This window comes from Leucopleurus acutus (genome assembly GCF_964270905.1).
Source record: "Leucopleurus acutus genome assembly, chromosome: 8".
NCBI lineage: Eukaryota > Metazoa > Chordata > Mammalia > Artiodactyla > Delphinidae > Leucopleurus > Leucopleurus acutus.
This window is the reverse complement of record NC_139151.1, coordinates 25,460,865-25,485,849: the sequence shown is the minus strand read 5'-3', so window position 1 is coordinate 25,485,849 and position 24,985 is coordinate 25,460,865. Positions and strand designations below refer to the sequence as shown.

The window sequence follows — 24,985 nt, the reverse complement described above, 5'->3', positions numbered from 1 at the left end:
TCTCTGGTCCTTTTTAATTAAATCAGTCTCTCCCCCTCCCTCCTCTCCTTTTGCCCCTCCATCATGTCATTAATTCATGCAAGATTCTAGGTCAACTGTCCTATAAAATATCCCACAATCTGTATTTGTCTGTTTGCATTTGTACCCATCCCCGGTATGCCCTGAAAATCAGAGGTACTCAGAAAGAGTTGAATAGGTTCATGTTGACATCTTGGTGGGAGGCCTGCATTATCCCCACTCTCAGTCTTATGCTGAGATGGATCAGAGGAATCACAGCCTGATGGCTCCATTATAAAGTCCCCATCAGCCCTTTATCTAACCATTTCCTCCAGTTATCTTCACTGAACCAATTAATTGGGCAAAGAGTGCTTTTCTAATTCTGTTATTCTTCCCACAGTTGTTGCCTAAAATTCTGTAAAGACAGTTTCCTTTATTAAATACGGTTATTTGGTTTCTCTAAAATATAGGCAGGGGACTTCCTTGGCGGCACAGTGGTTAAGAATCTGCCTGCCAATGCAGGGGACACAGGTTCGAGCCCTGGTCCAGGGAGATCTCACATGCTGCAGAGCAACTAAGCCCGTGCGCCACAACTACTGAGCCTGCGCTCTAGGGCCCGCGAGCCACAGCTACTCAGCCTGCGTGCCACAACTACTGAAGCCCGCATGCCTAGAGCCCATGCTCAGGAACAAGAGAAGCCACCGCAATGAGAAGCCCGTGCACCGCAACAAAGAGTAGCCCCCCGCTCACCGCCAACTAGAGAAAACCCGCACGCAGCAACGAAGGCACAACACAGCCAAAAAAAATATTTTTTTAAATAAGTAAAATAAATAAATTAAAATATAGGCAGGACAGCTGCTCAAGTAAATAAGTTGCCAATTTTCAGAGTGAGGAATTGGTGCCCTAGTCCCCTTGTTAGTGATCAAACTTTTTTATTTTGTCTTTATAGTTTTAAATTATCACTTTAACTCCTGGTTTTTGTGTGTTTATGTGATTTAATAATTGTGCTCATTATTTTTTTCATGCTTAAATTGGGTCATTTGTAGCCATTACTTTTCAAGAAAAAAGGAGTCCTTTTAGGTTGGCTCTTGTGTCCTTTGACACTACCCTACTAATGAGGATAGTGATATATTTTTAAAAGAAAAAATGGCATTTTTAATGGCACCCATTTCCCCCTAAGATCTTTTATTTTAAATTTAAGAAGTTTAATAATCACCCATACTTTTATTTTTAAGATGGTAATTTTTTAATACAATTTTTAAAGGTTACACTCCATTTACAGTTATTACAAAATATTAGCTATATTCCCCGTGTTGTACAATACATCCTTGTAGCCTGTCTTATACCTATAGTTTGTACCTCCCACTCCCCCACTCCTATTTTTTCCCTTCTCTCCCTCCACACTGGTAAATGTTTTAAATGTTACACTATTATGTAATGTGAGTGAATAAAAAAGTAAATTTTGATGACAAAAGTGGTGTTACAAGTAAGTGGGTAAAGGATGAGCTTTTAAATAAGTAGAGCTGGGGCAATTAGCTTTCCATTTGAAAATTAAATTAAATTAAATCTCTACCTTGCCTCAGTTTATAAATTGAATGTCAAAAACAAATATTTACAACTTTTAGGAGAAAATCTTTAAGATATGTGAGTAAGGAGGGATCTCTTAAAAACCAAAAAAGCACAAACTGTAAAAGAAAAATCAATAAATCTCACAAATTAAAATCAAAATCTTCTATAAGCCACCATAAATAAAATGAAAAGAAAGCCAAGACTGACACATAATTGATAAAGGATCTATATCCAGTATATTATTATCTGTAGGCTTACTTATTTGAGGACATTTTTAGATATACTGGACCAAGAAATGTGAACAGAAACCTAATTCTAATTCAAACCTATTCTATAAATGTAAATGACCAACAAAATATGAAGAGACTCAATTTCATTAATAATCATGGACATGTTTACTAAATTTGCTGACTAGCTTTGAACTTTTCTGAGAGAAAATTTAAGAGGTTGTTTTATCCGTTAGATATATGCAGGAAATACACATCAAATGAAATAATACATGCTATATGTAGTTGTATTTTTTTATTTATTTTTATTTTTTTGCAGTACGCGGGCCTCTCACTGTTGTGGCCTCTCCCGTTGCGGAGCACAGGCTCTGGACGTGCAGGCTCAGCGGCCATGGCTCACGGGCCCAGCCGCTCCACGGCATGTGGGATCTTCCCGGACCGGGGCATGAACCCGCGTCCCCTGCATCGGCAGGCAGACTCTTAACCACTGCACCACCAGGGAAGCCCCTGTAGTTGTATTTTATAATTGTCTTTATGAAGTATTTTTTATGATATATTTTTGAGGGTATGTAAGCTTTTGTATGTGGGAAGGGAAACTTCATTGCCCCTTTCTTCCCAGAACAGAATTTTTTTAACATCTCTAAGCTCCATAAGATATTTTCATCCAGAATTCTAACACCCCGCGAGTATTCTCCAAGAAAGTACATTTGAACTTTTATCACCTCCTCTAGTCTCATCCTTTCTCTGCCCTTTGGCTATCACAGCCTCTTACCATGTCCCTTCATCCAGATTTTTTCTGCCTTCTGAGGGGCCTCCTCCTGCCTTCCTAATAAGAATCTATAACCCTCATTAATAAGAATATCTTTGGCTTGTTAGGGAATGGTAAAGTTCATAATTAAAATTTCAAACCTACTCGAATCATTCCTAAATATTTGTGTGTTTTACAACTACCCTATTATACTGTCATTATATTTGGAAAATTCTATTATGAAAAGCTGTTCATTATCTGGAGGAGCTGACACAGGTTGTATGCTTATTCTGGTGTCCATCTCTGAATCCAAAATGGCCTCAAATTGGATTGAAATGAATGTATTCAAAAGGTATGGAGTTATGGTTTTCTTTCCCTCCAACTGCAGGTATTTTGCAGAAAGGGATTCTGCAGCAGCACAGCAGGTCCTATCTGATTCTCTTCATCCAAAATGCAGGTAATTGTTGAAAATGAAAGGTGGATTAGGTAGAATTAATTTCCTATATAGCTCTATTGATAAGATTCTCAAGAGGGTCAGCCCACCGAAGTGAGGCTTAAAGCTCTTCCAAACAAGCCCTTTTGACAAATGCTGAATAGGAAGGTTATAATGTCAGGTACTTGTTTACAGGATTTAGGATGTAAAGTGGCACTGTTCAAGTGAGATGTGTACTTGAGGGGCTGATAACATCTCTGGTGTCTAGGAAGATTGAGGAGGTGGGCATAAAAGAAGGAGAAAGCAGAGTATGGAAGAAACAGTTCAGAGACAAGGGACCACAGTGGGGGAATAGAGGGAAGAATGGAAGTCTTGAAGTCAGGGACCAAGTGAGAAAGTCTAAAATTGCTGAGGCTCTTTTTTTTTTCTTAATAAAATTCTAGATTCTAAATTGTTTGCATTTTCATTTACCTTTCTAAATTTTTGTCTTTAACTGATTACATTAGGGATATCACTAAAGAGGAAATAAGGTATTTTTCTTTGCTTTTGTTTTTTCTTGCTTTTATGTTATTTTACAATAAGTATGGGTAAGAATTTTTAAAGTAATATAAATTCATGAAAAATTTTCAAAAAGGAAACATTTCCCAACTTTTTATGTAATATAGTTCATTACATTGGGCTGTTTTGATGAAGGAAAAACTAGATTAGACTGACCTGATAGAAAATGTCAAAGAGCCTTTCTACAGCCATGTCTGTTGGAGAAACATTTTGAAACTTCACCTAAAGGCTGACACATTACCACACATTTCTGCTCCCATCTACTCCAAGAGAGGGACATTTCTTCTGGGAATTTTGCTGCACAGAGCAAATCTCCTCTTCTATTAATGTCTTTCTAATTATATTACTATAAAGAGTGTATACATGCCTTAGTTACTCTTATTATAGGAGTTCTATCTTGTACTCATAGTTTTGTATCACTTTTTTCTCCTCAGCATGACAGGTTATCTTGTTAGTGTTCATGTTTGCTAAATAAGTCCCAAATTTTATCATACCACTCTCAAAATCTATAAACAGGTTGACTTTGTGGCTCCCCTCCCATCTTACTATTATACTTACTCTAGCTTCAATTGGCTAAGATTCATTAAATTATCCTATACTTTCCAAATTTATAATTATAATCCTTTTATAAGTTTAAATTTTCATTTTCTTTACGTTTTACTTTCTTTGAGAAAAGCACTAAAATCATAACTCTTTCTTCATATATCACATGGTTAAAATCAAACTGTTTTAATTTTTTAACTACATTGTCTGAATTACATGTTTCTGTAATGTAGAGACTCTGAAACCTCTCTGATTAAAATTGGCTGGGGAGTCTGTGTGCACTGACATTCCTTGGAGAAGCATCAATTAAAAGACATGAATCCTCCATGGTCCTTGCGAAGTGACAATAAGCTTAAAATATTTTTTTTTATTAACCATTGGAGAGGGATTGATTTTGTCTATGAGCCATTCTCAAAGAAAGGCTTTATAATTTTATATCCTGTGTTGGCCACTAGAGAGGAATTATTTGAGGGTGTGATTACTCTTATTTAAGAAGAGACTAGTATTTTTGTGTGTGTGTATGTGTGTGTCTGTGTGGGCACACACACACTTTGTCCCTCAAGCTACAATAAAATTGACTAGATAAATTTCAAGTATTAATCACTTCAAATTGATGGTAAATGTCATTGAATACAAATCAGAATGTTTTGAAAATGCTACTGTCCTTCACAAATGTCTGAAAGAAATATATATTAACCCATAGTGATATCAACATAGTTTCTTTCAGGCCCTGAATATTTCAGGTGTTGAATAGGGAGATGCCATAAAATACTAAGGAAAGTTCTTTCCTGTCTACCCTTCAGCAAGCATTATATGTTATTTCTCTTGTGAAGATCAATCTATTGAATTCTGAAGTAACTTGAGAGATAAAAGTAGGTTCAAGTTTAAGAGAAGAATTTTGATGGCTTGTATTTTTGTTTGTTTGTTGTGTGTGTGTTTCCTGAAGAGAGGAATTCCTTCTGTTTGGGCCAGGATATCCTATAAATAAACAAATGAGTGGAGGTCATTTGGCCTTTTCTTATATTTCCAATGCAGATAGATTTAATTTAACAAAATACAGAGATACTATGTATTTATAAAGGTTTGTTGAAGAGAAAATAGGTGCTTATAAATTTGTTTATATAAAATTTCTTGAATTTCACATCTAACTCATTTCAGTTTGGATATGAGTCTTTTAAGTAAAAATCTCCTGATGCCTCTTTGGCTGACTTGTTGGTTTGTTAATTGGCACTTGCACTTTAAAAAGAAGTGGCTTATTTTAACATGAATTAAAGACAGTTACTTTGAATTAGAGCCAGTCATTTACAGAGTAGAAAGTAAGTATAGTAAAATAACAGTTTTGCATCATGTTTTTGTGGGCCTGTGTTGTGTGTGTGTTACATGTGTGTCTTTTAATGAAGTGTTTGCACTGTTTTATAAAGAACTCTCCTTTCTCCTACTTAGATGGAAGCTAAATGTTCATAATAACTCTAGTTTTAAAATTTTATTTAATTCCAAGGCTAACCACAATTTTTAGTGTAGAACACTGAATGAAAGTTCACATTGGCCACAAAGAAGAGTGCAACATGGTTCCTGCCTACAAGATATTGGCAGTATGGAAGTGGGTGAGAATAGGGGTAATAAGAAAGTACACAAAGTAATAGAATGCAAGTCAGTATTTTCAGAATACTTTTATTATAGAACCCTTTCTTCAGTCTTATTCAGAAATTCAAGTTATAAAAATGGATTAAAATCGAGCTACTATGATTTAGCTGTCTTAGCTTAGCCAGAGGAAATGCCACAGCACTTGTTGGAACAGAATTTTTAAAACCTATAAGTTCTTCCTTCCCTTATTCCCTCCCTCCCTCTCTCCCTTTTATTCTTTCCTTCTTTCTTTTTTTTCACTAACTCAATTATTTATCAGTAAACATTTATTTGGCATCTGCTGTGTGCCAGACATCACAAATAAGGCTGAGTAGGATAATTGCCATGAGGGAAAACCAAACGAAATGCAGTGGGGAATCATGACTGAGGTGGCATCTTGCTAGAGGAGGAAGTATTATTTGATAATTAATGGATAATATAAAAGAGCATGTTTGGCCTTTAGGTCTGTCTCTCACTGCTGTACTATAGTGAATAACGGATAAGTAGCATGGCTTTAAATAACTCCATTTCTGAGCTCCATATAAATTGTATTGTGGCTTTTTAGTTAATAACATTTAAATTGATTAGTGTTTGATAACTGAGTTACAGACATCCCCACATCTAGTCAACAGTTTTAACAAAAACATTAAAGGAGAACAGGTATCAATTAGAGAAGTCTTATTTATTTATTTACTCATTCATTCATTTATTCAGCAAATTCAGCAAAGCAGAATGGGAGAAGAAAAGGATGGATAAAGCAATTGGGTGAGTGTGGGACTTCATATATAAAGATTGTCAGAAGAGTACTGCAAAAAATGACAAGGATGAAAATACACTTGTCCTGATGGAAATACATAATCCAGTTGAATTTTGGAAAGGACCTGTTTATATGTTTTTGTATTTACTTGTATGATTATATGATACTACTTTGCCTGTGACCAAGTGATGAAGTTTAGAAAGTTATAACTGTATGGAAATGATTTTCAAAAATCATAATTTGGAATTGTATTTGCTAGTCTTCTTTTAAGGATTTCTATCAAGTATCAGGCTATTAGTTAAAAGTTTACTTTAGAAGGTCTTTTTTTGTAATGCCCCATTTCATCCAAAAATATTTCTGAGCAGAGAACTCCTTTTTTTTTATGTGCTGGATTTATAATACCAGAGAGGACTTAAGAACTCAGTTTCACTTAATTTTAGATAGACATGTAGAAAATGGACTAGAAAATATACCCTGAGTGTTAAGATACTAGTTAAATTTTTCCTCATTTTAAAGGTAATATAAGATTTATTATAGAAAATTTCAAAAATATAGGAAAGTAAACCAAAAAAATCACCATAATCATATTACTGTAATATACCCATATTAATATTTTGTGGCATTTCACTCTAGTTTTTCTACACATTTGTGTGTATAATAAAACTTGGTTTGTTCTATACACAATGTTTTATATCCTGCTTAAATAATCTTTAGAAGTATGGTTTTTACTAGTTGTAATATGTTATATGAGATTACCATAATTTATTTCATCAATCATCTTCTTTAAGATATATAAATAGTTTACATGTCTTTGCCATATAAATAATGCTGTAATGACTATTATTGTATATAAAGCTTTGCCATTTTCTGGTTTTTTCTCTCATATATTTGGGAATGGCATTACCAAGTCAAAGCATATGAACTCTCAATTCTCTTGGCATATATTATTAAAATTTTCTGGTAATTTATAAGATTCAGGGTTTTGATAAGTTGGGGAGAGAAGGGAAATCTGACACTCTGATAATAGCAATTTAAATATCAAATTGTCATTTTTTGAAATGCTTACTTCTCATATGTGATATACAGTTGGTGTGGCTTGCACTTTACAGGTACTCGTTTGCAATTGTGGGCATCAATATAACTGATCTGGTATATAATCTACTGGTGAGTGGAGCTCTAAAAACTCATTTCTACAACATCGCTCCAGAAGCTCCAACATTATCTCACTTCCAGCAAACATTCTGTAAGTGTCCTGTTGCTTAATTATTGACATAGGTTTCTATAGAACACTCTAGACAAGGGTTGAAGCTGAGAGATCTTTGTGATTTGGCTGCATTGAAGCCTTCAAACTTCCTCCTTTGGTTTTGATTTTGTTTTCTCATTCACAACCTACACATATTTTCAGGCATTATGAATATTTCCTCTTTCCCAGCTCTTGCCTAATAAATATCAATGTATCAACTTCCCATCTGACTTAAAGACATCAGAGATGTCTTTCTTCCTCTGATCCAACATGGCATAACACTTAAGAGTGCAGGCTCTGAAGACAGCCTGAGTTGACTCTCAGATCTACGTTAACTACCATCTCTAAGCCTCAGCTATCTCATCTATAAAATGAGTCTTTTCCTCATAGAGCTGCTATGGAGGTAAAATGAGACGAGGATAAAAAGGCTTTTTATTAGCTAGTCCCATAGTAGTGCTCAGTGAACATTAGAAAGAGAAGGTGGTGGTTTAATGGGTGATATAGATGGTGGTAGAGTTGTCATTGGTATTACTTTTACTGCTACCACTACTAGTGCTACAGAAGGAAGTGTTTGCAGCCCTTTCTAAGTGTAGGTGCTAGTAGAGGGAAGTATTTTTGACCCTGAACCAGAGCCTTATGTTGTCCTTGCCTGAGGGGTATCCTTTAGGGTGGCAGTTGTGCTGAGGTTTCAGAAGATAAAGAACGAGACCATTTAGTAGAGCCCTGAGATGCTATTCTCTAATTTTAGAGGCAGAATCCTAAAATGTAGCTGTGTGTCATTATAATCCTTGCTGGCCAGACATAAACTGGTTTGGAGGAACATAGAACGATAGTCTACCAAGTCTTCAAGCAATCTAAGCAATTTAAAGGAGAAATGTCTTTTAAACCATTTAAACCATGCTTACTGCACTGAGGGCCTCATACCTGAGCTTTCTTAGCAAGAAAATTTCAAAATTCTTCTCATGTTTCTTTCAGGCTTTTTTCTGCTGTTATGTGCTAAACAGGTCTGCCACTCTTTCTAAGTATGGTTAAGATACAATCATTCCACCCCAAATCTACCACAGGAGAGTGTTGTTCCACAGTTCAATTTTAAAATGTGATAAAGTCACAAGTTAACAGCCATTTACTTTATCTAAATTCCTAAATTGAGAGTGATTATGTTATCTAGGATTCTGTCTTCTTTTACATCTGCTTAAGCAGGACTTCCAGTTAAAGATGACATAATTAGTGTATGCATTATGCTCCCTTCTGAAATTACACTAAAGTTAATAGAAAGGGATTTTTCTAAGAAAGCATAAACTCACAAGGATAAAAATCAGAAACAAAGCACGAAAATCTCATTCTGAAAGCTGGAAAACAGATTAAGTGGTAAATGATTTAGTAGTCTTGAGAGAGCAAATCCTTAACAGGTGGCATGGAAAGGTAAGAAGCAACCTGATTTATTCCACAGGACTCCCCAAAAGGTTCAAGAATTGGCAGCATTAGATATCTCAGAAATGAGGGTTGGGCTTCCCTGGTGGTGCAGTGGTTGAGAGTCCGCCTGCCGATGCGGGGCACACGGGTTCATGCCCCGGTCCAGGAAGATCCCACATGCCGTGGAGCGGCTGGGCCCGTGAGCCATGGCCGCTGAGCCTGCGCGTCCGGAGCACAGGCTCTGCAACGGGAGAGGCCACTTTTTGGCCTTTCAGCAAAGGCCAAAGAAAAGAGGCCTTTTTGCAGTGAGAGACCCACATACTGCAAAAAAAAAAAAAAAAAAGAAATGAGGGTTAACATAGTAAGACCAAAAATAGCAAGATTGCTTGAAAATACGTTAAGAAGCTCTTAGAGGCCTAAATCCCCTTCTCCAGGAGACAGCTTCTGTCCTTCCCCCTCCTCAGCAGAGGCTGGTGTACTTTACAGGGAGAGAAAAATAAAGGGTCTCTGGTCTGATGAGAATCAGGTACAGCTGATGGCAAACCATACTGAAAGTGATGATGAAGACTGAGACCCAGGCTCCTTCTCCTACCCAATTCCTATCACTTTGGCAAGAGACTGACAAGGGCCTTCTCTGAAATCTGAGCATCCCAAGATAAAATAGCTGAAGATGCTGACCTCTGGGTCTCCCCAGTGAAGCAGCCCAGTCATATCACTCTACATTCATGCTCACCATCAACAAACCCTACCTACATGCTCAGAGCTTCCAATCAGCTTTTAATCCAGTTGGCTTTTTATTTAGTAAAAAATACTTACAGGTAGCCAAGTATTACCAGATGTTTGAGTGTGATGGTTAAAAACATGTCCTCAAATTCTTTGATACTCCTCCCATTAAAAGGTAGATTTTTTTGTTCCTCTTACCCAGCCCAACTGGGCTGACCAGTTGGTTGACCAAGAGAATAAGCAGATTTGACACTATGTGACTTTTAGGGCTACATTAGAAAAGTATTTCATCTGTGGATAAAGAAGATGTGGTACATGTATACAATGAAATACTACTCAGCCATAAAAAAGAATGAAATAATGCCATTTGCAGCAACATGGATGCAACTAGAAATTATCATACTAAGTGAAGTCAGAAAGAGAAAGACAAATACCATATGATATCACTTATATGTGGAATCTAAAATATGACACAAATGAACCTACTTATGAAACAGAAACAAACTCATGGACATAGAGAACAGACTTGTGTTTGCCAAGGAAGAGGGAGTTGGGGGAGGAATGGAGTGGGAGGTTGGGGTTAGCAGATGTTAGCTATTATATACAGAATGGTAAACAACAAGGTCCTACTGTATAGCATGGGGAACTATATTCAATATCCTATGATAAACCGTAATGGAAAAGAATATTAAAATAAGAATGTGTATATATATATATGTATGTATAACTGAATCACTTCGCTGTACAGCAGAAATTAACACAACATTGTGAAACAATTATACATCAATAAAAAAAATTTTTTAAAGAAAAGGCTTTGATCTGAAGATCAGGGATTGAGCTGCCTTTGGAAGCATAAGCCACCATGTAAGGTATCTGATTCCTCTGTGTTGTGAAAAAGTCCAGGACATACAGAGCAATCATATGTAGGTAATCTGACTGACAGCCCCAGATGAGGTCCCAGCTGATAGCATCTACCACTAGACTTGTGAGTGAAGATGCCTCTAAATGATTCCTGCCACCAGCTGTCAAGTCACCCCCAACCTTCAGATCTTCCTAGTTGATATTCCAGGCATTGTGGATCCGTCCCTCCTCTACCCTTTCTGAATTCCAAACCCACTGAATTCATGAGAATATTAAAATGGTTTTTTTAAGCCACTGAATTTTGGAATAATTTCTTAAGCAGCCCTAGATAACAAGAACAGCAAGGAAAGCCTCAAACATGAAAGAGGGTCTAAAACAGGCAGAAATAAAGCCACTATAAAGAAACAGAAACCATGCAGAGAGAAGAAAACTTCAAAAATACATATCATTAATATCCCCAAGAGATAAGAGAAGAAATTGCTACTATGAAACAAGAACAAGGTGCCATAGAAAGAGCATTCAGAGAATAAAAGAGTGTTCTTAGAAATTAAAAATCAGATAACAGGAATGAAATCTCCAAGAAGGATTAGAAGATAAAGCTGAAAACTTCCAGAAAGTAGAAGAGAAAGTATAGATGAAAAATATAAAATAAAGGTTGAGAAATTAAAGGACCATTCTTGAAAGTCTTATAAAAGGAGTGCCAGAAAAAAGAACAGTGAAACTAAGGGGGGGGGGGGGGGAATCAAACAAATAAATCAAGAAAAATTTTCAGAATTGAAGGATGACTTTTCATATTTAAACTAGTAAGCACCAGGATAATAGATTAAAATGGATTCACACTCAGGTCATTGTGAAATTTTAATACATAGGAAAGAGATGATTTTAAAAATTTCCAAATCTGTCACATAAAGAATTGGGAGTCAAGATGACATTGGATTTCTCAACAACAACACTGTATTCTAGAAGAGAGTGGAATAATGTCTTCAAAAATTTAAGCAAATATTATTTAAAATCTAAGGGAATATGATTTCCAATTTTGAATTCTATACCCAGTCCAACTTACCAATTAAGTGTGAAGTAGAATAAACAAAATTTTTTGAGTGCAAAGTCTTAAACATTTTACCTTCTTGTACCTATAATTATAAGGAAGCTCCTGAAGGATATTTTTCCATAAAATAAGAGAGTAATCCTAAGAGGAATAAGTGAGGTACAGAAAGCAGGAAATCTATGAGAGAATAAAAGAGAAGAGAAGAGAAGAGGGGAAGGGAGGGGAGGGGAGGGGAGAGGAGAAGAGGAGAGGGGAGGGGAGGGGAGGGGAAAGGATAGGAGAGGAAAGAGAAGAGAATCTTTGAGATGAGGGAAGTCAAAAAATCAAGCAATGGAAAATATGTTATTTAGAGCTATGGAGGTCAATAATCAAAGAATCAGCTGGAACAGTTGAAATGCTGCCTTAAGGAAGCAGGAATTAGGACAGGAAGTGTTGCTGGGTTTTTGTTTGCTCTTTGTAACAAGACTTATTAAACTATTTGACTCTATGTGTAATTTGATGTTCAACATAACTAATTATTAGAGAAATACAAATCAAACTACAATGAGGTATCACCTCACTCTGGTCAGAATGGCCATCATCAAAAACTCTACAAATAATAAATGTTGGAGAGGATGTGAAGAAAAGGGAACCCTCCTACATTGCTGGTGGGAATGTAAGTTGGTACAGCCACTGTGGAGAACAGTATGGAGGTTGCTTAAGAAACTAAAAATAGGGCTGCCATATGACCCAGCAATCCCACTCCTGGGCATATATCCAGAGAAAACTATAATTTGAAAAGATACATGCACCCCAATGTGCATTGCAGCACTATTTACAATAGCCAAGACATGGAAGCAACCTAAATGTCCATCAACAGATGAATGGATAAAGAAGTGATATATACACACACACACACACACACACACACACACACACACACACACACTGGAATATTACTCAGTCATAAAAAAGAAGGAAATAATGCCATTTGCAGCAACATGGATGGACCTAGATATTATCATACTAAATGAAGTAAGCCAGAGAAAGACAAATATCATATGATATTGCTTATATGTGGAATCTAACAACAACAAAAAAATACAAATGAACTTTTTACAAAACAGAGATAGACTGACCACAGACATGGAAAACACACTTATGGTTACCAAAGGGGAAAGGTGGGGAGGGATAAATTAGGAGGTTGGGATTAACATATACACACGACTATATATAAAATAGATAACCAAGAAGGACCTACTGTATAGCACAGAGAACTATAATATGAATATGCAAAAGAATAGACATACATATGTATAACTGAATCATGCTGTACACCTGAAATTAACACAACATTGTAAATCAACTATACATCAATAAAAAGTAAATAAAATAAATTATGTATAAGTTGAATGAAAAAGCAAATTTTAAAATATATACCTCTTTATGACTTGTTAATGGAAAATGTAAGTCCCCTACATTTGTGATTACAGCCCCTACTCTGACAACTAGATGATTATATTTACTCCTGTAACAATTCTGACCATTTCCAGCAAATAATATTGAGGTTTTACTACAGATCAGATTCTGTGTTGAGGAAGACAGACATCTAAACAAATAAAACACAGTGGGAAGAATTTTGTTATTGAAGAAGTAAAATCTCACTCAGTCTGGACGTCAGGGAAAGCTTCCTAAAGCAAATTCCATTTTCCATGAGAAGTGAAAAATAAGTAGCAGGAAATATAGCAGTGGTGGCCTAGTGGTCCAGCGAGAGGGAGTGGCACAGGCAAAGGCCACAAGACAAACAGTGTGGTGGATTCAAGGAATAGAGCATAGGATTTGGGGTGGGGGAGGGGTGTCTAGAGATGACAGTAGTAAGAGCAGGATTGGGGAAGGGGGATATCTTGAAAGAGTTTTGTAAGCCATTTGAAAGAGCATAAACGTAGATAAATAGGACCACTTGCTTTGTTTTTCTACCCCTCGTACTTACCCTATTCTATAGTTACCATGTTCCTTAGGGAAGCCAGGGAAGCAATTCTGAGGGAAAATAGAATGAGTTTAGTTTTAGGTATACCAGGGGTGGGTTCCTTTGGGGCAATAGTTGGCATTCTAATGAATAGTGGGCATTCTAATACAAGGTTGTGGAGCTCTGAAGAATTACAAGGGCAGATTTGGGATTCATTAGCATTAAGGAGAAAATCAGAGCCATACAGTGGGGAGCTCTTGCAGGATAGAATCAAAGTTAGAATCATAGGAATTGACATATAAGAACAGGAATATTTATTTTGTTCATGACTATATCCACAGCACAGAACCTGGTACAGAATAGGTGCTCAGTAAATATTTGTTGGATGGATGGATGGAAGGATGGATGGATGGATGGATGGGAGGGAAAAATATTGGCTGGTGTCTTTTTCAGGAGAAAGGAAGTCTAGTTACTCTGGAAAAATTTGGCCTTGTCCTGAATTGATAGGCTTCCAAGAGAATCTCAACCTGGGTGAGTAAGCAAGCAGTGGGATTACTTTTTTTTTAAGGCCCTCACCAGGTTTTAGAAATAGCAGCAATCCCATTGTGGATTGGGGTGAGGCAGAGGGACTCAGGCCTCTCTTGAAGAAGCAAACTGTGCTCTGAATTCATTGCTCATCTATCAGACATGATCAGTTTTGCACCTCTTCTCTGTAATATTCTTGCAATTACCTGTGTCCTTGTGTCTCTGCAGTCTACTAACCGAATGCAGTGAAGCAAAACCAAGACACATTCAAGCAACAACAAATATGCTGCAGTCTTGGGTTGGAAAGCCAAATTATTATTCCAAACAGGTATTTCATCTAGATGAAAGAATATAAGAATATAATAGGTCTATCATTTTGACTTTACAGTATTATTCAGTGAGCACTGCACTGCCAAGTCAGTATGCTATGAAAATCACATTCAATCTAAAGCTCCACTGAACAGGCAGCTGCATTGAAATAAAGTAAGGTTAGGTGTAGTGAGCAGAAGGAAGTACAATAGCAAGAAGGGAAAAAAGAATTAGCTTTTCTTTGACCTTCAAAAGAAGGAGCTATTCAGTAGGAATAAGAACCAGAAAAAGAGAGTACACTGGAAAAGGCAGCAGATTTCAGGTACTGGCTTCCAGCTTCCAGCTATAATTGTGTGATTGTACACCATTCAAGTATCTCTTCTAAACCCAATGTCCTCATCTGCATTACCTATTCCATAAAGCTGCTGTAAGAATTAAATAAGAGACTATAAGCAATACCTTGACCCCTCTTTCCTCCCTCTGCTCTTCATGCCATTTTGTTAGCTTCCTTAGCTAGCAAATCATCATCTGAAATTGTCTACCTTGGTCCCTCTCCAAGAAACTGAGAATTGGGGAGCATAAGAACTCTACCTTTTTCTTGTATCTGTTACATATTTGTTAATTGGCAGATGGGCCAACTGATCAATTTGCCAAATGAATTTATGAACACTCTGTAACGTTATATAAATGAGTGGAGTTTTATGATTATGATATGTACCCTGGAAGCCAAACCACCATTTCTACATTTTGATTAAAATCATGTTATACAGTGTCTAATTATTTTTCTGACAGGATAGAGAGAGTCCTAGGGAATCAGTTTGCAAGATTTACACCTTGACTTTTGTAGCCTTGAGAGGAAGGAGAATGGTGTTAGATTATTAACCACCCCTCTCCCTTCTACTCCTCTCCTAGCCTGTCTTTTAAACCTTTCAAAATGTTTTCCTGTAGTTGCATGTAAGGTAGAAAAAGGGTGAAACCAAAGAGATCTGTATTCTTCTAAAACTCTATGCTACCCTAGATCACTTCTAGAATGAGAATGTACATTGTGGAAAAGTGAATTTCTCATTAAAGTATTTTTCACAGTGCCTACTTATTATTGTCAATGGAGTAAATAACTTATTAATCATGAGGTACCAATGAGATGCTTTTAATTCATCAGTATTGGAAACCTGACTCTATATACAAAATAGGTCAGGTATGTTTATTTGAGCTCAGAAGCAAAGTCAGGAAAATTATGTGTGTATTTTATATAGCAAGGAAGAAGAAATTATAAATGATCATAGATTTTATTTAAAACCATAAAAATTATAGCATTCAGAAAGAAACCAAGGGAACTTAAAAAGAGGGCATCTTCTAAATCAATGGATTTCATACTTCAGTGACATGAGATTCATCTTACTGAACTGAGATGTCTGGTTGAATCTGGGAGGGTCTTCATTTTTTACAAGTACCTCATGCCATTCTTGGGATACTTTAGGATGGATAGATGATTGAATTCTTTTGGTTGAATAAGATACTGAGATGAGAGGAAAGAATTTCTGTTAGTGTGTGCTGAAACAACCAGGATGATAAACAGACTCCAAGTCATGCCATATGAGAAACGGTAAGAAGAAATGGGGATGCTTAACCTCATGGCATAAAGGGCACTTCAGATACTTGAGTTGGAGAAGGATTGAATTTGTTCCAAGAAATATGGGGCAAGAAATTTTGGCCCAGTGTGAGAAAGCACCTCTAAAGAATCAGATTCTTCATTCATGGACCAGGCTAATGTTAGTGTTGTCACCAGAAAAGTTCAAGACTGGGTGCTGCCACAGGGAATCCAAGCATCAGATGGATCAGAGACAGATGGATGGCTCCTGGGATTGCTGATACCTCTGATCTGGGGCTTCTCTGATATGGTCACGTTCCCACTACAGTGGCAGTGGGCCCTGGTTGGTGTAGCCCAGAGGCATTTGGGTGAGGGTTGGTATGTGTTCCCATCTGAGATGTTAAAATCAGTCAATATGTTAACTTGTGTTAACACAGATTAACAAAATGTGTTAATGTGTGTAGAAAGCCCAGAGGCAGTCCAAGCCTAGAGGAAATGAGTCAACCCAAAGAAAAAATAAAATAAATTCTCTCTCTCCTTACTACCCTTCCTCCTATAGTTGAAGAGAAAGACCATATACTTTAAGATGTACAAGCATACTTAAAAATGTCATGAATGAGTAAGCAGGTAAGTTTGTGGAAATAGACCCACATCTGGCAGTGTGTGTTGGGGGTAGGAAGGAAGGTCATTTCTAATTTTGTATTACAGTGAGATATGAATAAAGGTTTTTAAAAATCTGTTTATGGAACTATGTTAAAGGTTATCCCATAAGTAGCTAGTTACCAGAAAAATAAAAACTATTGAATTGTTTTTACTATTAGAATTGAGTATGTTTGTTCCAAAGTTCTCTTCCCCTGCCCTCTGTCATCTCTACTGCTTACTCCTTCCCATGAAGGTGAAGGGCTAGGATTTAAACCAGGTTTCTGGCTCCAGAATCCTTCCTCTGAACTATCTTCTACTGCCTTCTAATGTTAAGACAAATTAAAGCTTGTGTAATGTTTGGTTTCCATTTTTCTAACTAGTATTATTTCCTTAAATACTTTTTTCTTATTATGAGACACTTGAGCTTGCTTTTGCTTTACTACATGCAAATACTTATTATTGTCTTTTAAAAAGCTATTCACATTTCAATTCTAAATGAGGAGGGAGGGGTACAGTGGGGAAACAATACAATAAGTAGGTTCTCATATCAAATATTTAACATTTATTCCAAAAATGTTCCCAATCCACATAACATTTTTGAGACAAAAAAGTATTTGAATATGAAATTATGCTTCAGAGCAAAGATGTCTTATTAGCAATTTCATATAGTTTAATGACCACTCTATTGTTCAGAGTTGATTCACAGTTTTTATTGTCTTATAATAGATTGTCAGAATGCATTCTTTTGATTTGTCAGGGTAATTTAAAACTTTACTCAAATCAAATATCAAGAGAAAAAAGGCTGAGTGGAGTACTTTTGAAAAATCACACCATTTAATCAGGAGGTGAAGAATGAAGTAGTTACTGTCAACCTTTCAAAATATGTTCCAGTTGTTACTCATATTCTAGAAATGGCAGAATTAATTTTTCTTCCTGCTTGAGCAGAGTGAGAATAATTCCAGGACCAATTGCAAAAATCTTGCAGGTTGGTAGCTTCCACTGCACTGGTTTTTAAAGAATAATTTTAACAGTAGTGTTTGCTGTATTTTGATCTTGTCTTTGAGTGACATGGTTGCTGTTAGTTGGTCTGACATCTTTTTCAGCATTTAGGGTGATTCTGAGTATTATTAAGAATTTTTTTCCCTTGCATTCTTGTCACTGTCTTATCTCTAACAGGCTATTTGATGCACGAGTTTCATAAGTTTTGGATTGAAGAGGACCCCATGGACATAATGGAATTTAATCGTGTGCGGGAGAAATTCCGCAAGAGGATCATAAAACAGCTGCAGAATCCAGACATGGCATTGTGCCCACATTTTGCTGCCTCGGAAGGTTTAATCAACATATAGTCACCCACACTGGTTTTAATGGATACCCCAGGACAGTGCCTCATTATTGTGTTAGATCTCTGCTTAGGTCCCAGCTCACACACTGAATGCACACAGTGATTGTATGCATGCCTGTTAGTACAGTGTCTTCATATCTTCGTCATAATTACCAGATCCCCAAATACCACAATTTCTGCAGTATCTGTCATCCAGTGACTGCTCATATTGTGGCATCATGCAGTGTTACATCTTGCTTTGACACCTGGTATGGAGAGAGTTTTCTATTTTTTTAAATTGGCTTCCTCTCCCTCATAATTTAGTGTTGAAGAATTGTATTTCTCTAGCTGTATTTTATATGTAAATGATTTAGCTGAATTTTGTTCTGTGAAAGCCTTTTAATTTATTGATGTTTCATGACTATAGCTGCTAGCTCTTCAAGCCAGGTTCATGCTTGGACCTCATTCCAAAAAAGTATGACTTTAAAATAATACAAACAGACACATGATAAGACAAATCATTCTTGCAAATACTGCTGCACTTCATGAAAATGTAACGAGGCTAACAAGAAGCAAATTTAGGTAGGTGCTGGGGTGTTTTGAAGTACCGCAGAATTATATTGTAATTTACCCCCAGTTGTAATTGTGGCATAGTCATCTGGACATCAAATTATTTTATTCCCATAATTTTACTGGCTTGGATGCCTAAATATGTTTATGATGCTTGGAGCCTCAAAAAAGAAGTATGCACACTGCAAAAGCTCCAACAGCTTTTTCACTGCCTGCCTCTTGCTGAACTCAGAGTTACACCCTGGCACTGTTCTGATCCAGGCATCTTTGCTTGGGGGACTGAGTGGTGGCTGGTTTGTTGTCTATGTCAAGAGGTAATATTAAAAAACAATTTGCAAGAAAATGTGTTGCAAGAGAAGAACCTGAGCTATGTCATTCTGTAATATTTCTTCAAACTAATGACCTTGTCTTTTATCAGTGGAGGAAATAAATTGCTTGGAAGGAGAACAAAATCAAGTCATTTCAAAACTGCTTAAAATCATTTTAAAAACCATGATTTAGTTTGGAATTAATTATGATTGTAGTCTGTTGAATAGTATTTACCATGGCATTTCATACCCATGGTATTTTATACCTTCTGACTATAAGTTTTAGTATTATTAGATGTTTGTGTACTCACTTGCTTATCTAAGTGAATTTTGAGTACTGCCTAACTCAGTTATGAATAAATTACATGTCATTCTACTGTAATGTATAGTGTATTTCATTTTAATATTTTTGTGCTTGTACAGCTTCTGAATATGCAGATATGTGAGTGGGTAGAATGTCAGACAGACAACCTGAAGCTGAATATAAATCATGCCATCGTTCAGAGTAATCAGGTGTGAATTACAGTATGTCATGTCTGAGAGACTGCTTTTATTTAACTAATCTTGAGGCCTGGTGTTGCTTTAATGAAAGAATAAGATCAAGCTTTTCCTTTGCAGCTTCCTCTGAAGCCTGATTTGTCTACTGCTAGACAGCTGGTACAGAAAACATTAAAGTGCCTGTTGTTTCCTGGTCCATTCTAGCTCCTCTGGGATTTTGCTGTTCTTTCCCTTTCAGCTGTATGCCAGGTGGAAGGATTTTGCATTGCATCTTTTATAGCCCTGTGTCCTTTCTTAGAATGGGGAAGGGAAGGAGTTGGTTAAAGCATGATATATACCATGAGTAGTGACAAGAATAAATATTCCTCTCCAGAGTAAGTGAGAATTGTGAACCCAGTAAATGGCCTGTCTTGGGAGCCCTGAATTTGCTGTAGCTGCTATGTATGAAGGTGTTCTTCCATGTTCAGTACAGCCTTTGAAGCTGCATGTATGTATTGTCTCTTCCTATCCACTATGGTCCTGTGTCACTGACATGGCTTGATAATATGTGGCACCTATACCAGCTCATGTCTCTTCTGTTCAGGTAGAGATAGTTGATGGTAACAAAGCTAGGAGCTTTCCCTCCCAGCTCCTTGAATGATTTCTCTCTGTTGTATCTTAACATGGATGAACAAGCTGTGCCAGCTCCTTCTAGTTCTGAGTATTATTAGATTTCTTATTTGCACCTCTTTGTGGAAGATGCATTCTACCCTGTAATATGAAGTGAGGCAAGAGAAAAAAGAGGAGAAGCTTTCAAGGCATTAAAAAAAGTGTGATGTGTTTGTGTTTTTCCCTTGAGCATTTTTAGTTTGCTTATACTTTATTGAACAAGAGTTGACCACTTAAAATGTAAATTATGTAGCATGCTTCTACCAAGTTTTTCAAAACACTACTTGCTATGATTAAAAACACATTCCAGTTTGCACTACAGAAAGAAAACTCTTTGAAGCACCATTTCTGAAAATTATGACTTCAATCTGACTTTCCTTCTCACAGTTCTTGTTATTGTACTGAAAAAAATATTTTTTGCTTGGTAACGTACCATCTTTCCTATTTGAAATGAAGCTTAAATATATACCAGACCTAAAAGAAAAGTCTGAAAGATATATCTTCCAAACCAGGACACTTGTGAGAGAAAAAGAGGATGTTGTTAATAATTTCTTTTGGACAATAGGGTGAACTGGGACAGTTTGAGGAAACTGAGATGTTAGGTGACTGAGAGACAAAGAGACAGACATAAGTAGGGATCATCCACCCACCACTCAATTAGACAAATGCAACCTAATTTCTTCACTTTCTAACCTCTGGCAGGAGAAGTACATCATAGGGACATAGACATTTTGATGTATACTACCCAAAATCTTAAAGACCCATCAGAGGTATGGGCTTGGTCTGAGCTGGAAGGTCAGCTGAACAGGCTGGGTTTGTAGGAAGTCAGCAGTGGGGAAATAAAACCTGGCCATCAAACTCCATGGCCACAAATTATCTTGATCCATAAACATAGGGGGCCATCCAAACTGAACAGGAATGAGGAGGGGACCAGGCTTGGTGGAGTGTGGGGCTAGGGGATGGGAGATGGAGAGAAGAAAAAAAGAGACAGAAAAAAAGGAAAGTGTCAGCTAGGCCCATAGCAACATCTAGGAAACTTTGAGCTGTAGTGACACGTACTCCAACAAAGCAGTGCCTCTGACTCTTCAGGGAGCTTGACAGAAGTAACTGCTCTAATCTAGAAACAAAATGGCAGAAAAGCAGAACAAAGTATAACATCAAGTCCTAGAAGATGAAAGAGATACTGGTATGGATTCCTTTTTAAGAGCTAACATTTAGTGAGTTCTGATGCCATGTGCCAGGACTGTGCTAGCCATTTCCTTGCATTATTTCATCTCCTCAGCAACATACAAAATGAGATTGCATGCTTGCTTTTCTAGACAAACAGGCTTAGAGATTTAAAATATATTACCAAAGGTCTCAAGAGAAAGAAAACGTCAATGAGGTATTACCTCACACCTGTTAGAATGGCTATTATCAAAAAGACAAGAAATAACAAGTGTTGGCGAGGATGTGAAGAAAAGGGAACCCTTGTGCGCTGTCAGTGGGAGTGTAAATTGGTGCAGCCACTATGGAAAACAGTACAGAGGTTCCTAAAAAAAATAAAAGAACCACCATAAGATCCAGAAATTCCACTTCTGGATATTTATCCAAAGGAAAGAAAAACACTAACTCAAAAAGATACATGCACCTCCATGTTCATTGCAGCATTATTTATAATAGCCAAGGCATGGGAGTAACCTAAATGTCCACTGATGGATGAATGGATAAAACATGATATATTTATATACACAGTGGAATATTATTCAACCATGAGAAAGAAGAAAATCCTACCATTTGTAACAACAAGGATGGAACTTGAAGGCATATGCTCAATGAAATAAGTCAGAGAAAGACAAATACCGTATGATCTCACTTATATGTGAAATCTTAAAAAAACCTTTTAGATACAGAGAACAGATTGGTAGTTGCCAGAGGCATGAGGTGTGGGGTGGGCCAAATGGGTGAAGGCGGTCAAAAGGTAATAGATATAGATAGATAGATGTTAGATAGATAGATGATAGATAGATGATAGATAGATAGATAGATAGGTAGATAGATATAGGTAGATAATAGAGATAGATAAGATTGCATAGCAAGATCTTAAACCCAGGTCCTGAAGCCTTGACTTAATCATTATGCTATCTACTTAATTGGAATTATTTTGTACTGTACAGTGTAGATTATAAACACATGTACACACCTACCCCCCAAGTGATAATATACTATATGCAAATAACATTTCTTGCTCAGATGTCTGTAGGATGAATTCATACTTGCCATACTGTCCCTCAGGACTTCCCACATTTTTGGTCAGAATTTCTTCCTTGATACAGAAAGAACAATTCCGATAAGATTGTGAGCTCTGTCTCCTGATCCTTGTCTCCCCACAAGAGCAATGGAAGCCTGCGTAACTCCTTCTGGCCCCGCTGTGGGAAACCTTAGCAAGGTGGGCATTGCAGGGCCTGGCTGCGATATACTCAGGGCATATCTGTGCAAATAGAAACTCATAGAACTTCAAACATGTGAACTCTTTGTAAATAAAACATTCCTTTCACTGCCAAGATTCTTGTGCCCCATTGACTTGACTTAGTCTCCAGAATGCTACTACTCATAGGCACACTAAAGTGTGATGTCATCTGTTAACATCCGTGGGATGCTTCACGGAAACCAGGGTAGAGTAGCAAAAAATAAAATGTTGACTTGGTACCTTTCTATTGTTTTATCTATTATGTACCTAGCACTGTGGTCTGCCTTGCAAAAGAGGCTATAGAAGAAAGTTGATGGCAACTAGGAAAGTGTGGCAAAGAGAAGAGAAAGGTGAGATTAAATTTGTAAAACAACAGTTAAACCCCCTCTATCATGCAAGGTGAGTTAAGGCAGGGTTGAGGGCGGGGGTGGGGAGTCCCTTCATGATTGCCACCTACCATACAAGGGCTCGAGTGAATTCCACATCATCCCAAGACACGGGTTTGCAATAGATTTTACTAGGAAAGTTTCTAAAGCAAGGATTAGTAAGAGAAAAAAGGATGTGAATGCTTCTCATTGTCCCAAGGCCACCAGGGCCTGTGTGCTGTGACACACTGTTGGTCTGGGTTCAGGTGGAGAGCTCCTGCCCCTTACTGTTCTCATTTCTTTGGGGGCAAACCTGAAAGCAACCTTGGCAGAGGGAATGATCTGATCGGTACACTCTGTAGCCACACAGTCTGGGTCTGGTTGCCAGCTGCCCTGTCCTGTAGACTTTGGGTTCTATGGGATGCTACCTTGAGGAAGGAAATCTCTGGTCCTCAGGGAAGCTGAGCTTGGATGTAGCCCCTTTTGCTGAGAGAGAGAAGAGCCTTCAGGAGCATCTGGTTTGTCCTAGAAGCCCAGAGAGAGCTTGTGAGTTATTTTTTGCCAAATCTCATATCACACCCATACACTTAATTCTAGATGTATTAGCTCTTCTGTGCCAAGTATGTAGAAATTACTGTGGAACAGGAACATCAACAGCCTCAAGCAGTATGATAACAAGAGTTTTTACTATTTATGCAGAGTACAGCAGGAAAAAACTGGCAAGCAGAAGACCCATATTCCAGTGTATGCGCTGCTAGCCTCCTTAGGCCAATTACTTACCCTCTCCGACTTGGCTTTTACCATCTGCAATGGAAAAATAATTATGACAGCTCACTTTCAGAAGATTATTGTAAGAGTAGAAATCAAATAAGCTATCATTAATTAAAGGGCTTGGGAAACTCCAAAGTACTAAACACATGTTTAATTATGGTTGGCTTTTATCTATTTGGTTTTTGGCTGTGAGCTTATTCTAACAGAAAATTAAGCTATAAAATTTGTCCTTGTAGCCCATGTCCCACATTAATTTGATTCAGCAAGCATTTATTGAGAATTTATTTTTGTACCAGGTGCCATGGCAAGTCTGGGGAAAAAATGGAAAAGAATATGGTGCCCTTGGTCTCATAGACCTCATAGTCAAAATCTACTGCCTTGCTTCTTGAAGTCTGGTCTTTAGACCACCAGCATGAGCACTGTTAGAAATTAATCATTGAAGGCCCCTCCCAGACCTACTGAATGGGAAGTACTGCTCTAGAGGATATTGAGGTTTAGTCTCAATTTTTAATAGTTTAGAAGTAAATCAAACACTTCCCTTGTTTTCCCTCAACTTACTTTGTCAATATAACTTGACCCTGTGCCCATCTCTAACAAAGGACTACATGTTTTGCTGTCATCCACCCAGAGGCACAAACAGGAGTTAATATGGAGAAGGTGGAGGGCTGTTATGGACTGGATGTTTGTGTCCCCCCAAATTCATGTGTTGAAATCCTAACCCCCAATGTGATGGAGTTAGGAGGTGGGGCCTTTGGGGGTAAAACCCTCATGAATTGGATTAAAGCCCTTATAAGAAAGCCCTTATAAGAGCCCTTTCTTATCCTTATAAGAAAAGACAGGATAGAGCTTTCTCTCTCTCTCTCTCTCTCCCTCTCTCTCTCTCTCTCTCTCTCTCTCTCTCTCTCTCTCTCTCCATACCCTCTCCTTTCCTCTCTCATTCTCTGCCCTGTGAGGATACAGTGAGAAGATGGCCATCTACAAACTTAGAAGAGTGTCTTCACCAGATACCAAAGATGCACCTTGATCTTGGACTTTTCAACCTCCAGTATGTGAAAAACAAATATTAGTTGTTTAAGCCACTCATTCCATAGTATTTTTGTTATAGCAGCCCCCCAAAATTGACATCAATATGGGCACAGGTCCCAGGTGGATGGCCTGCCCGCCCATCCCAAATGCTTCTTGAGAAGCTTCCTACAGTAGCCAAAGCTGGTGCTGCCCCAGAAGCACACTCCCACTGATGGCCATTCTCAAAGAGTTTCCTTCTCTCAAGGTGTCAGTCAGGGTGGCCAATCTCCTACAT

At 37.5% G+C, this 24,985-nt stretch overlaps 1 protein-coding gene across 2 annotated transcripts in view; it reads left to right on the top strand.

Moving 5' to 3' along the window:
• Window positions 1-18,101, top strand: part of ELMOD1 (ELMO domain containing 1) — a gene marked incomplete at both ends in the record, with an annotated part of 76,306 nt that extends 58,205 nt beyond the window's left edge. The window contains 5 exons of one of the 2 annotated variants that reach the window (XM_082843909.1): window positions 2,930-2,998; window positions 3,481-3,504; window positions 6,413-6,463; window positions 7,565-7,698; window positions 17,929-18,101. In XM_082843909.1, the coding sequence (XP_082700035.1) occupies window positions 2,930-2,998; window positions 3,481-3,504; window positions 6,413-6,463; window positions 7,565-7,698; window positions 17,929-18,101 (451 nt within the window). The remainder of the gene's footprint in view (window positions 1-2,929; window positions 2,999-3,480; window positions 3,505-6,412; window positions 6,464-7,564; window positions 7,699-17,928) is intronic. The other variant, XM_082843908.1, reaches the window with a different exon arrangement.
• Between the last annotated feature and the right edge of the window lie 6,884 nt (window positions 18,102-24,985).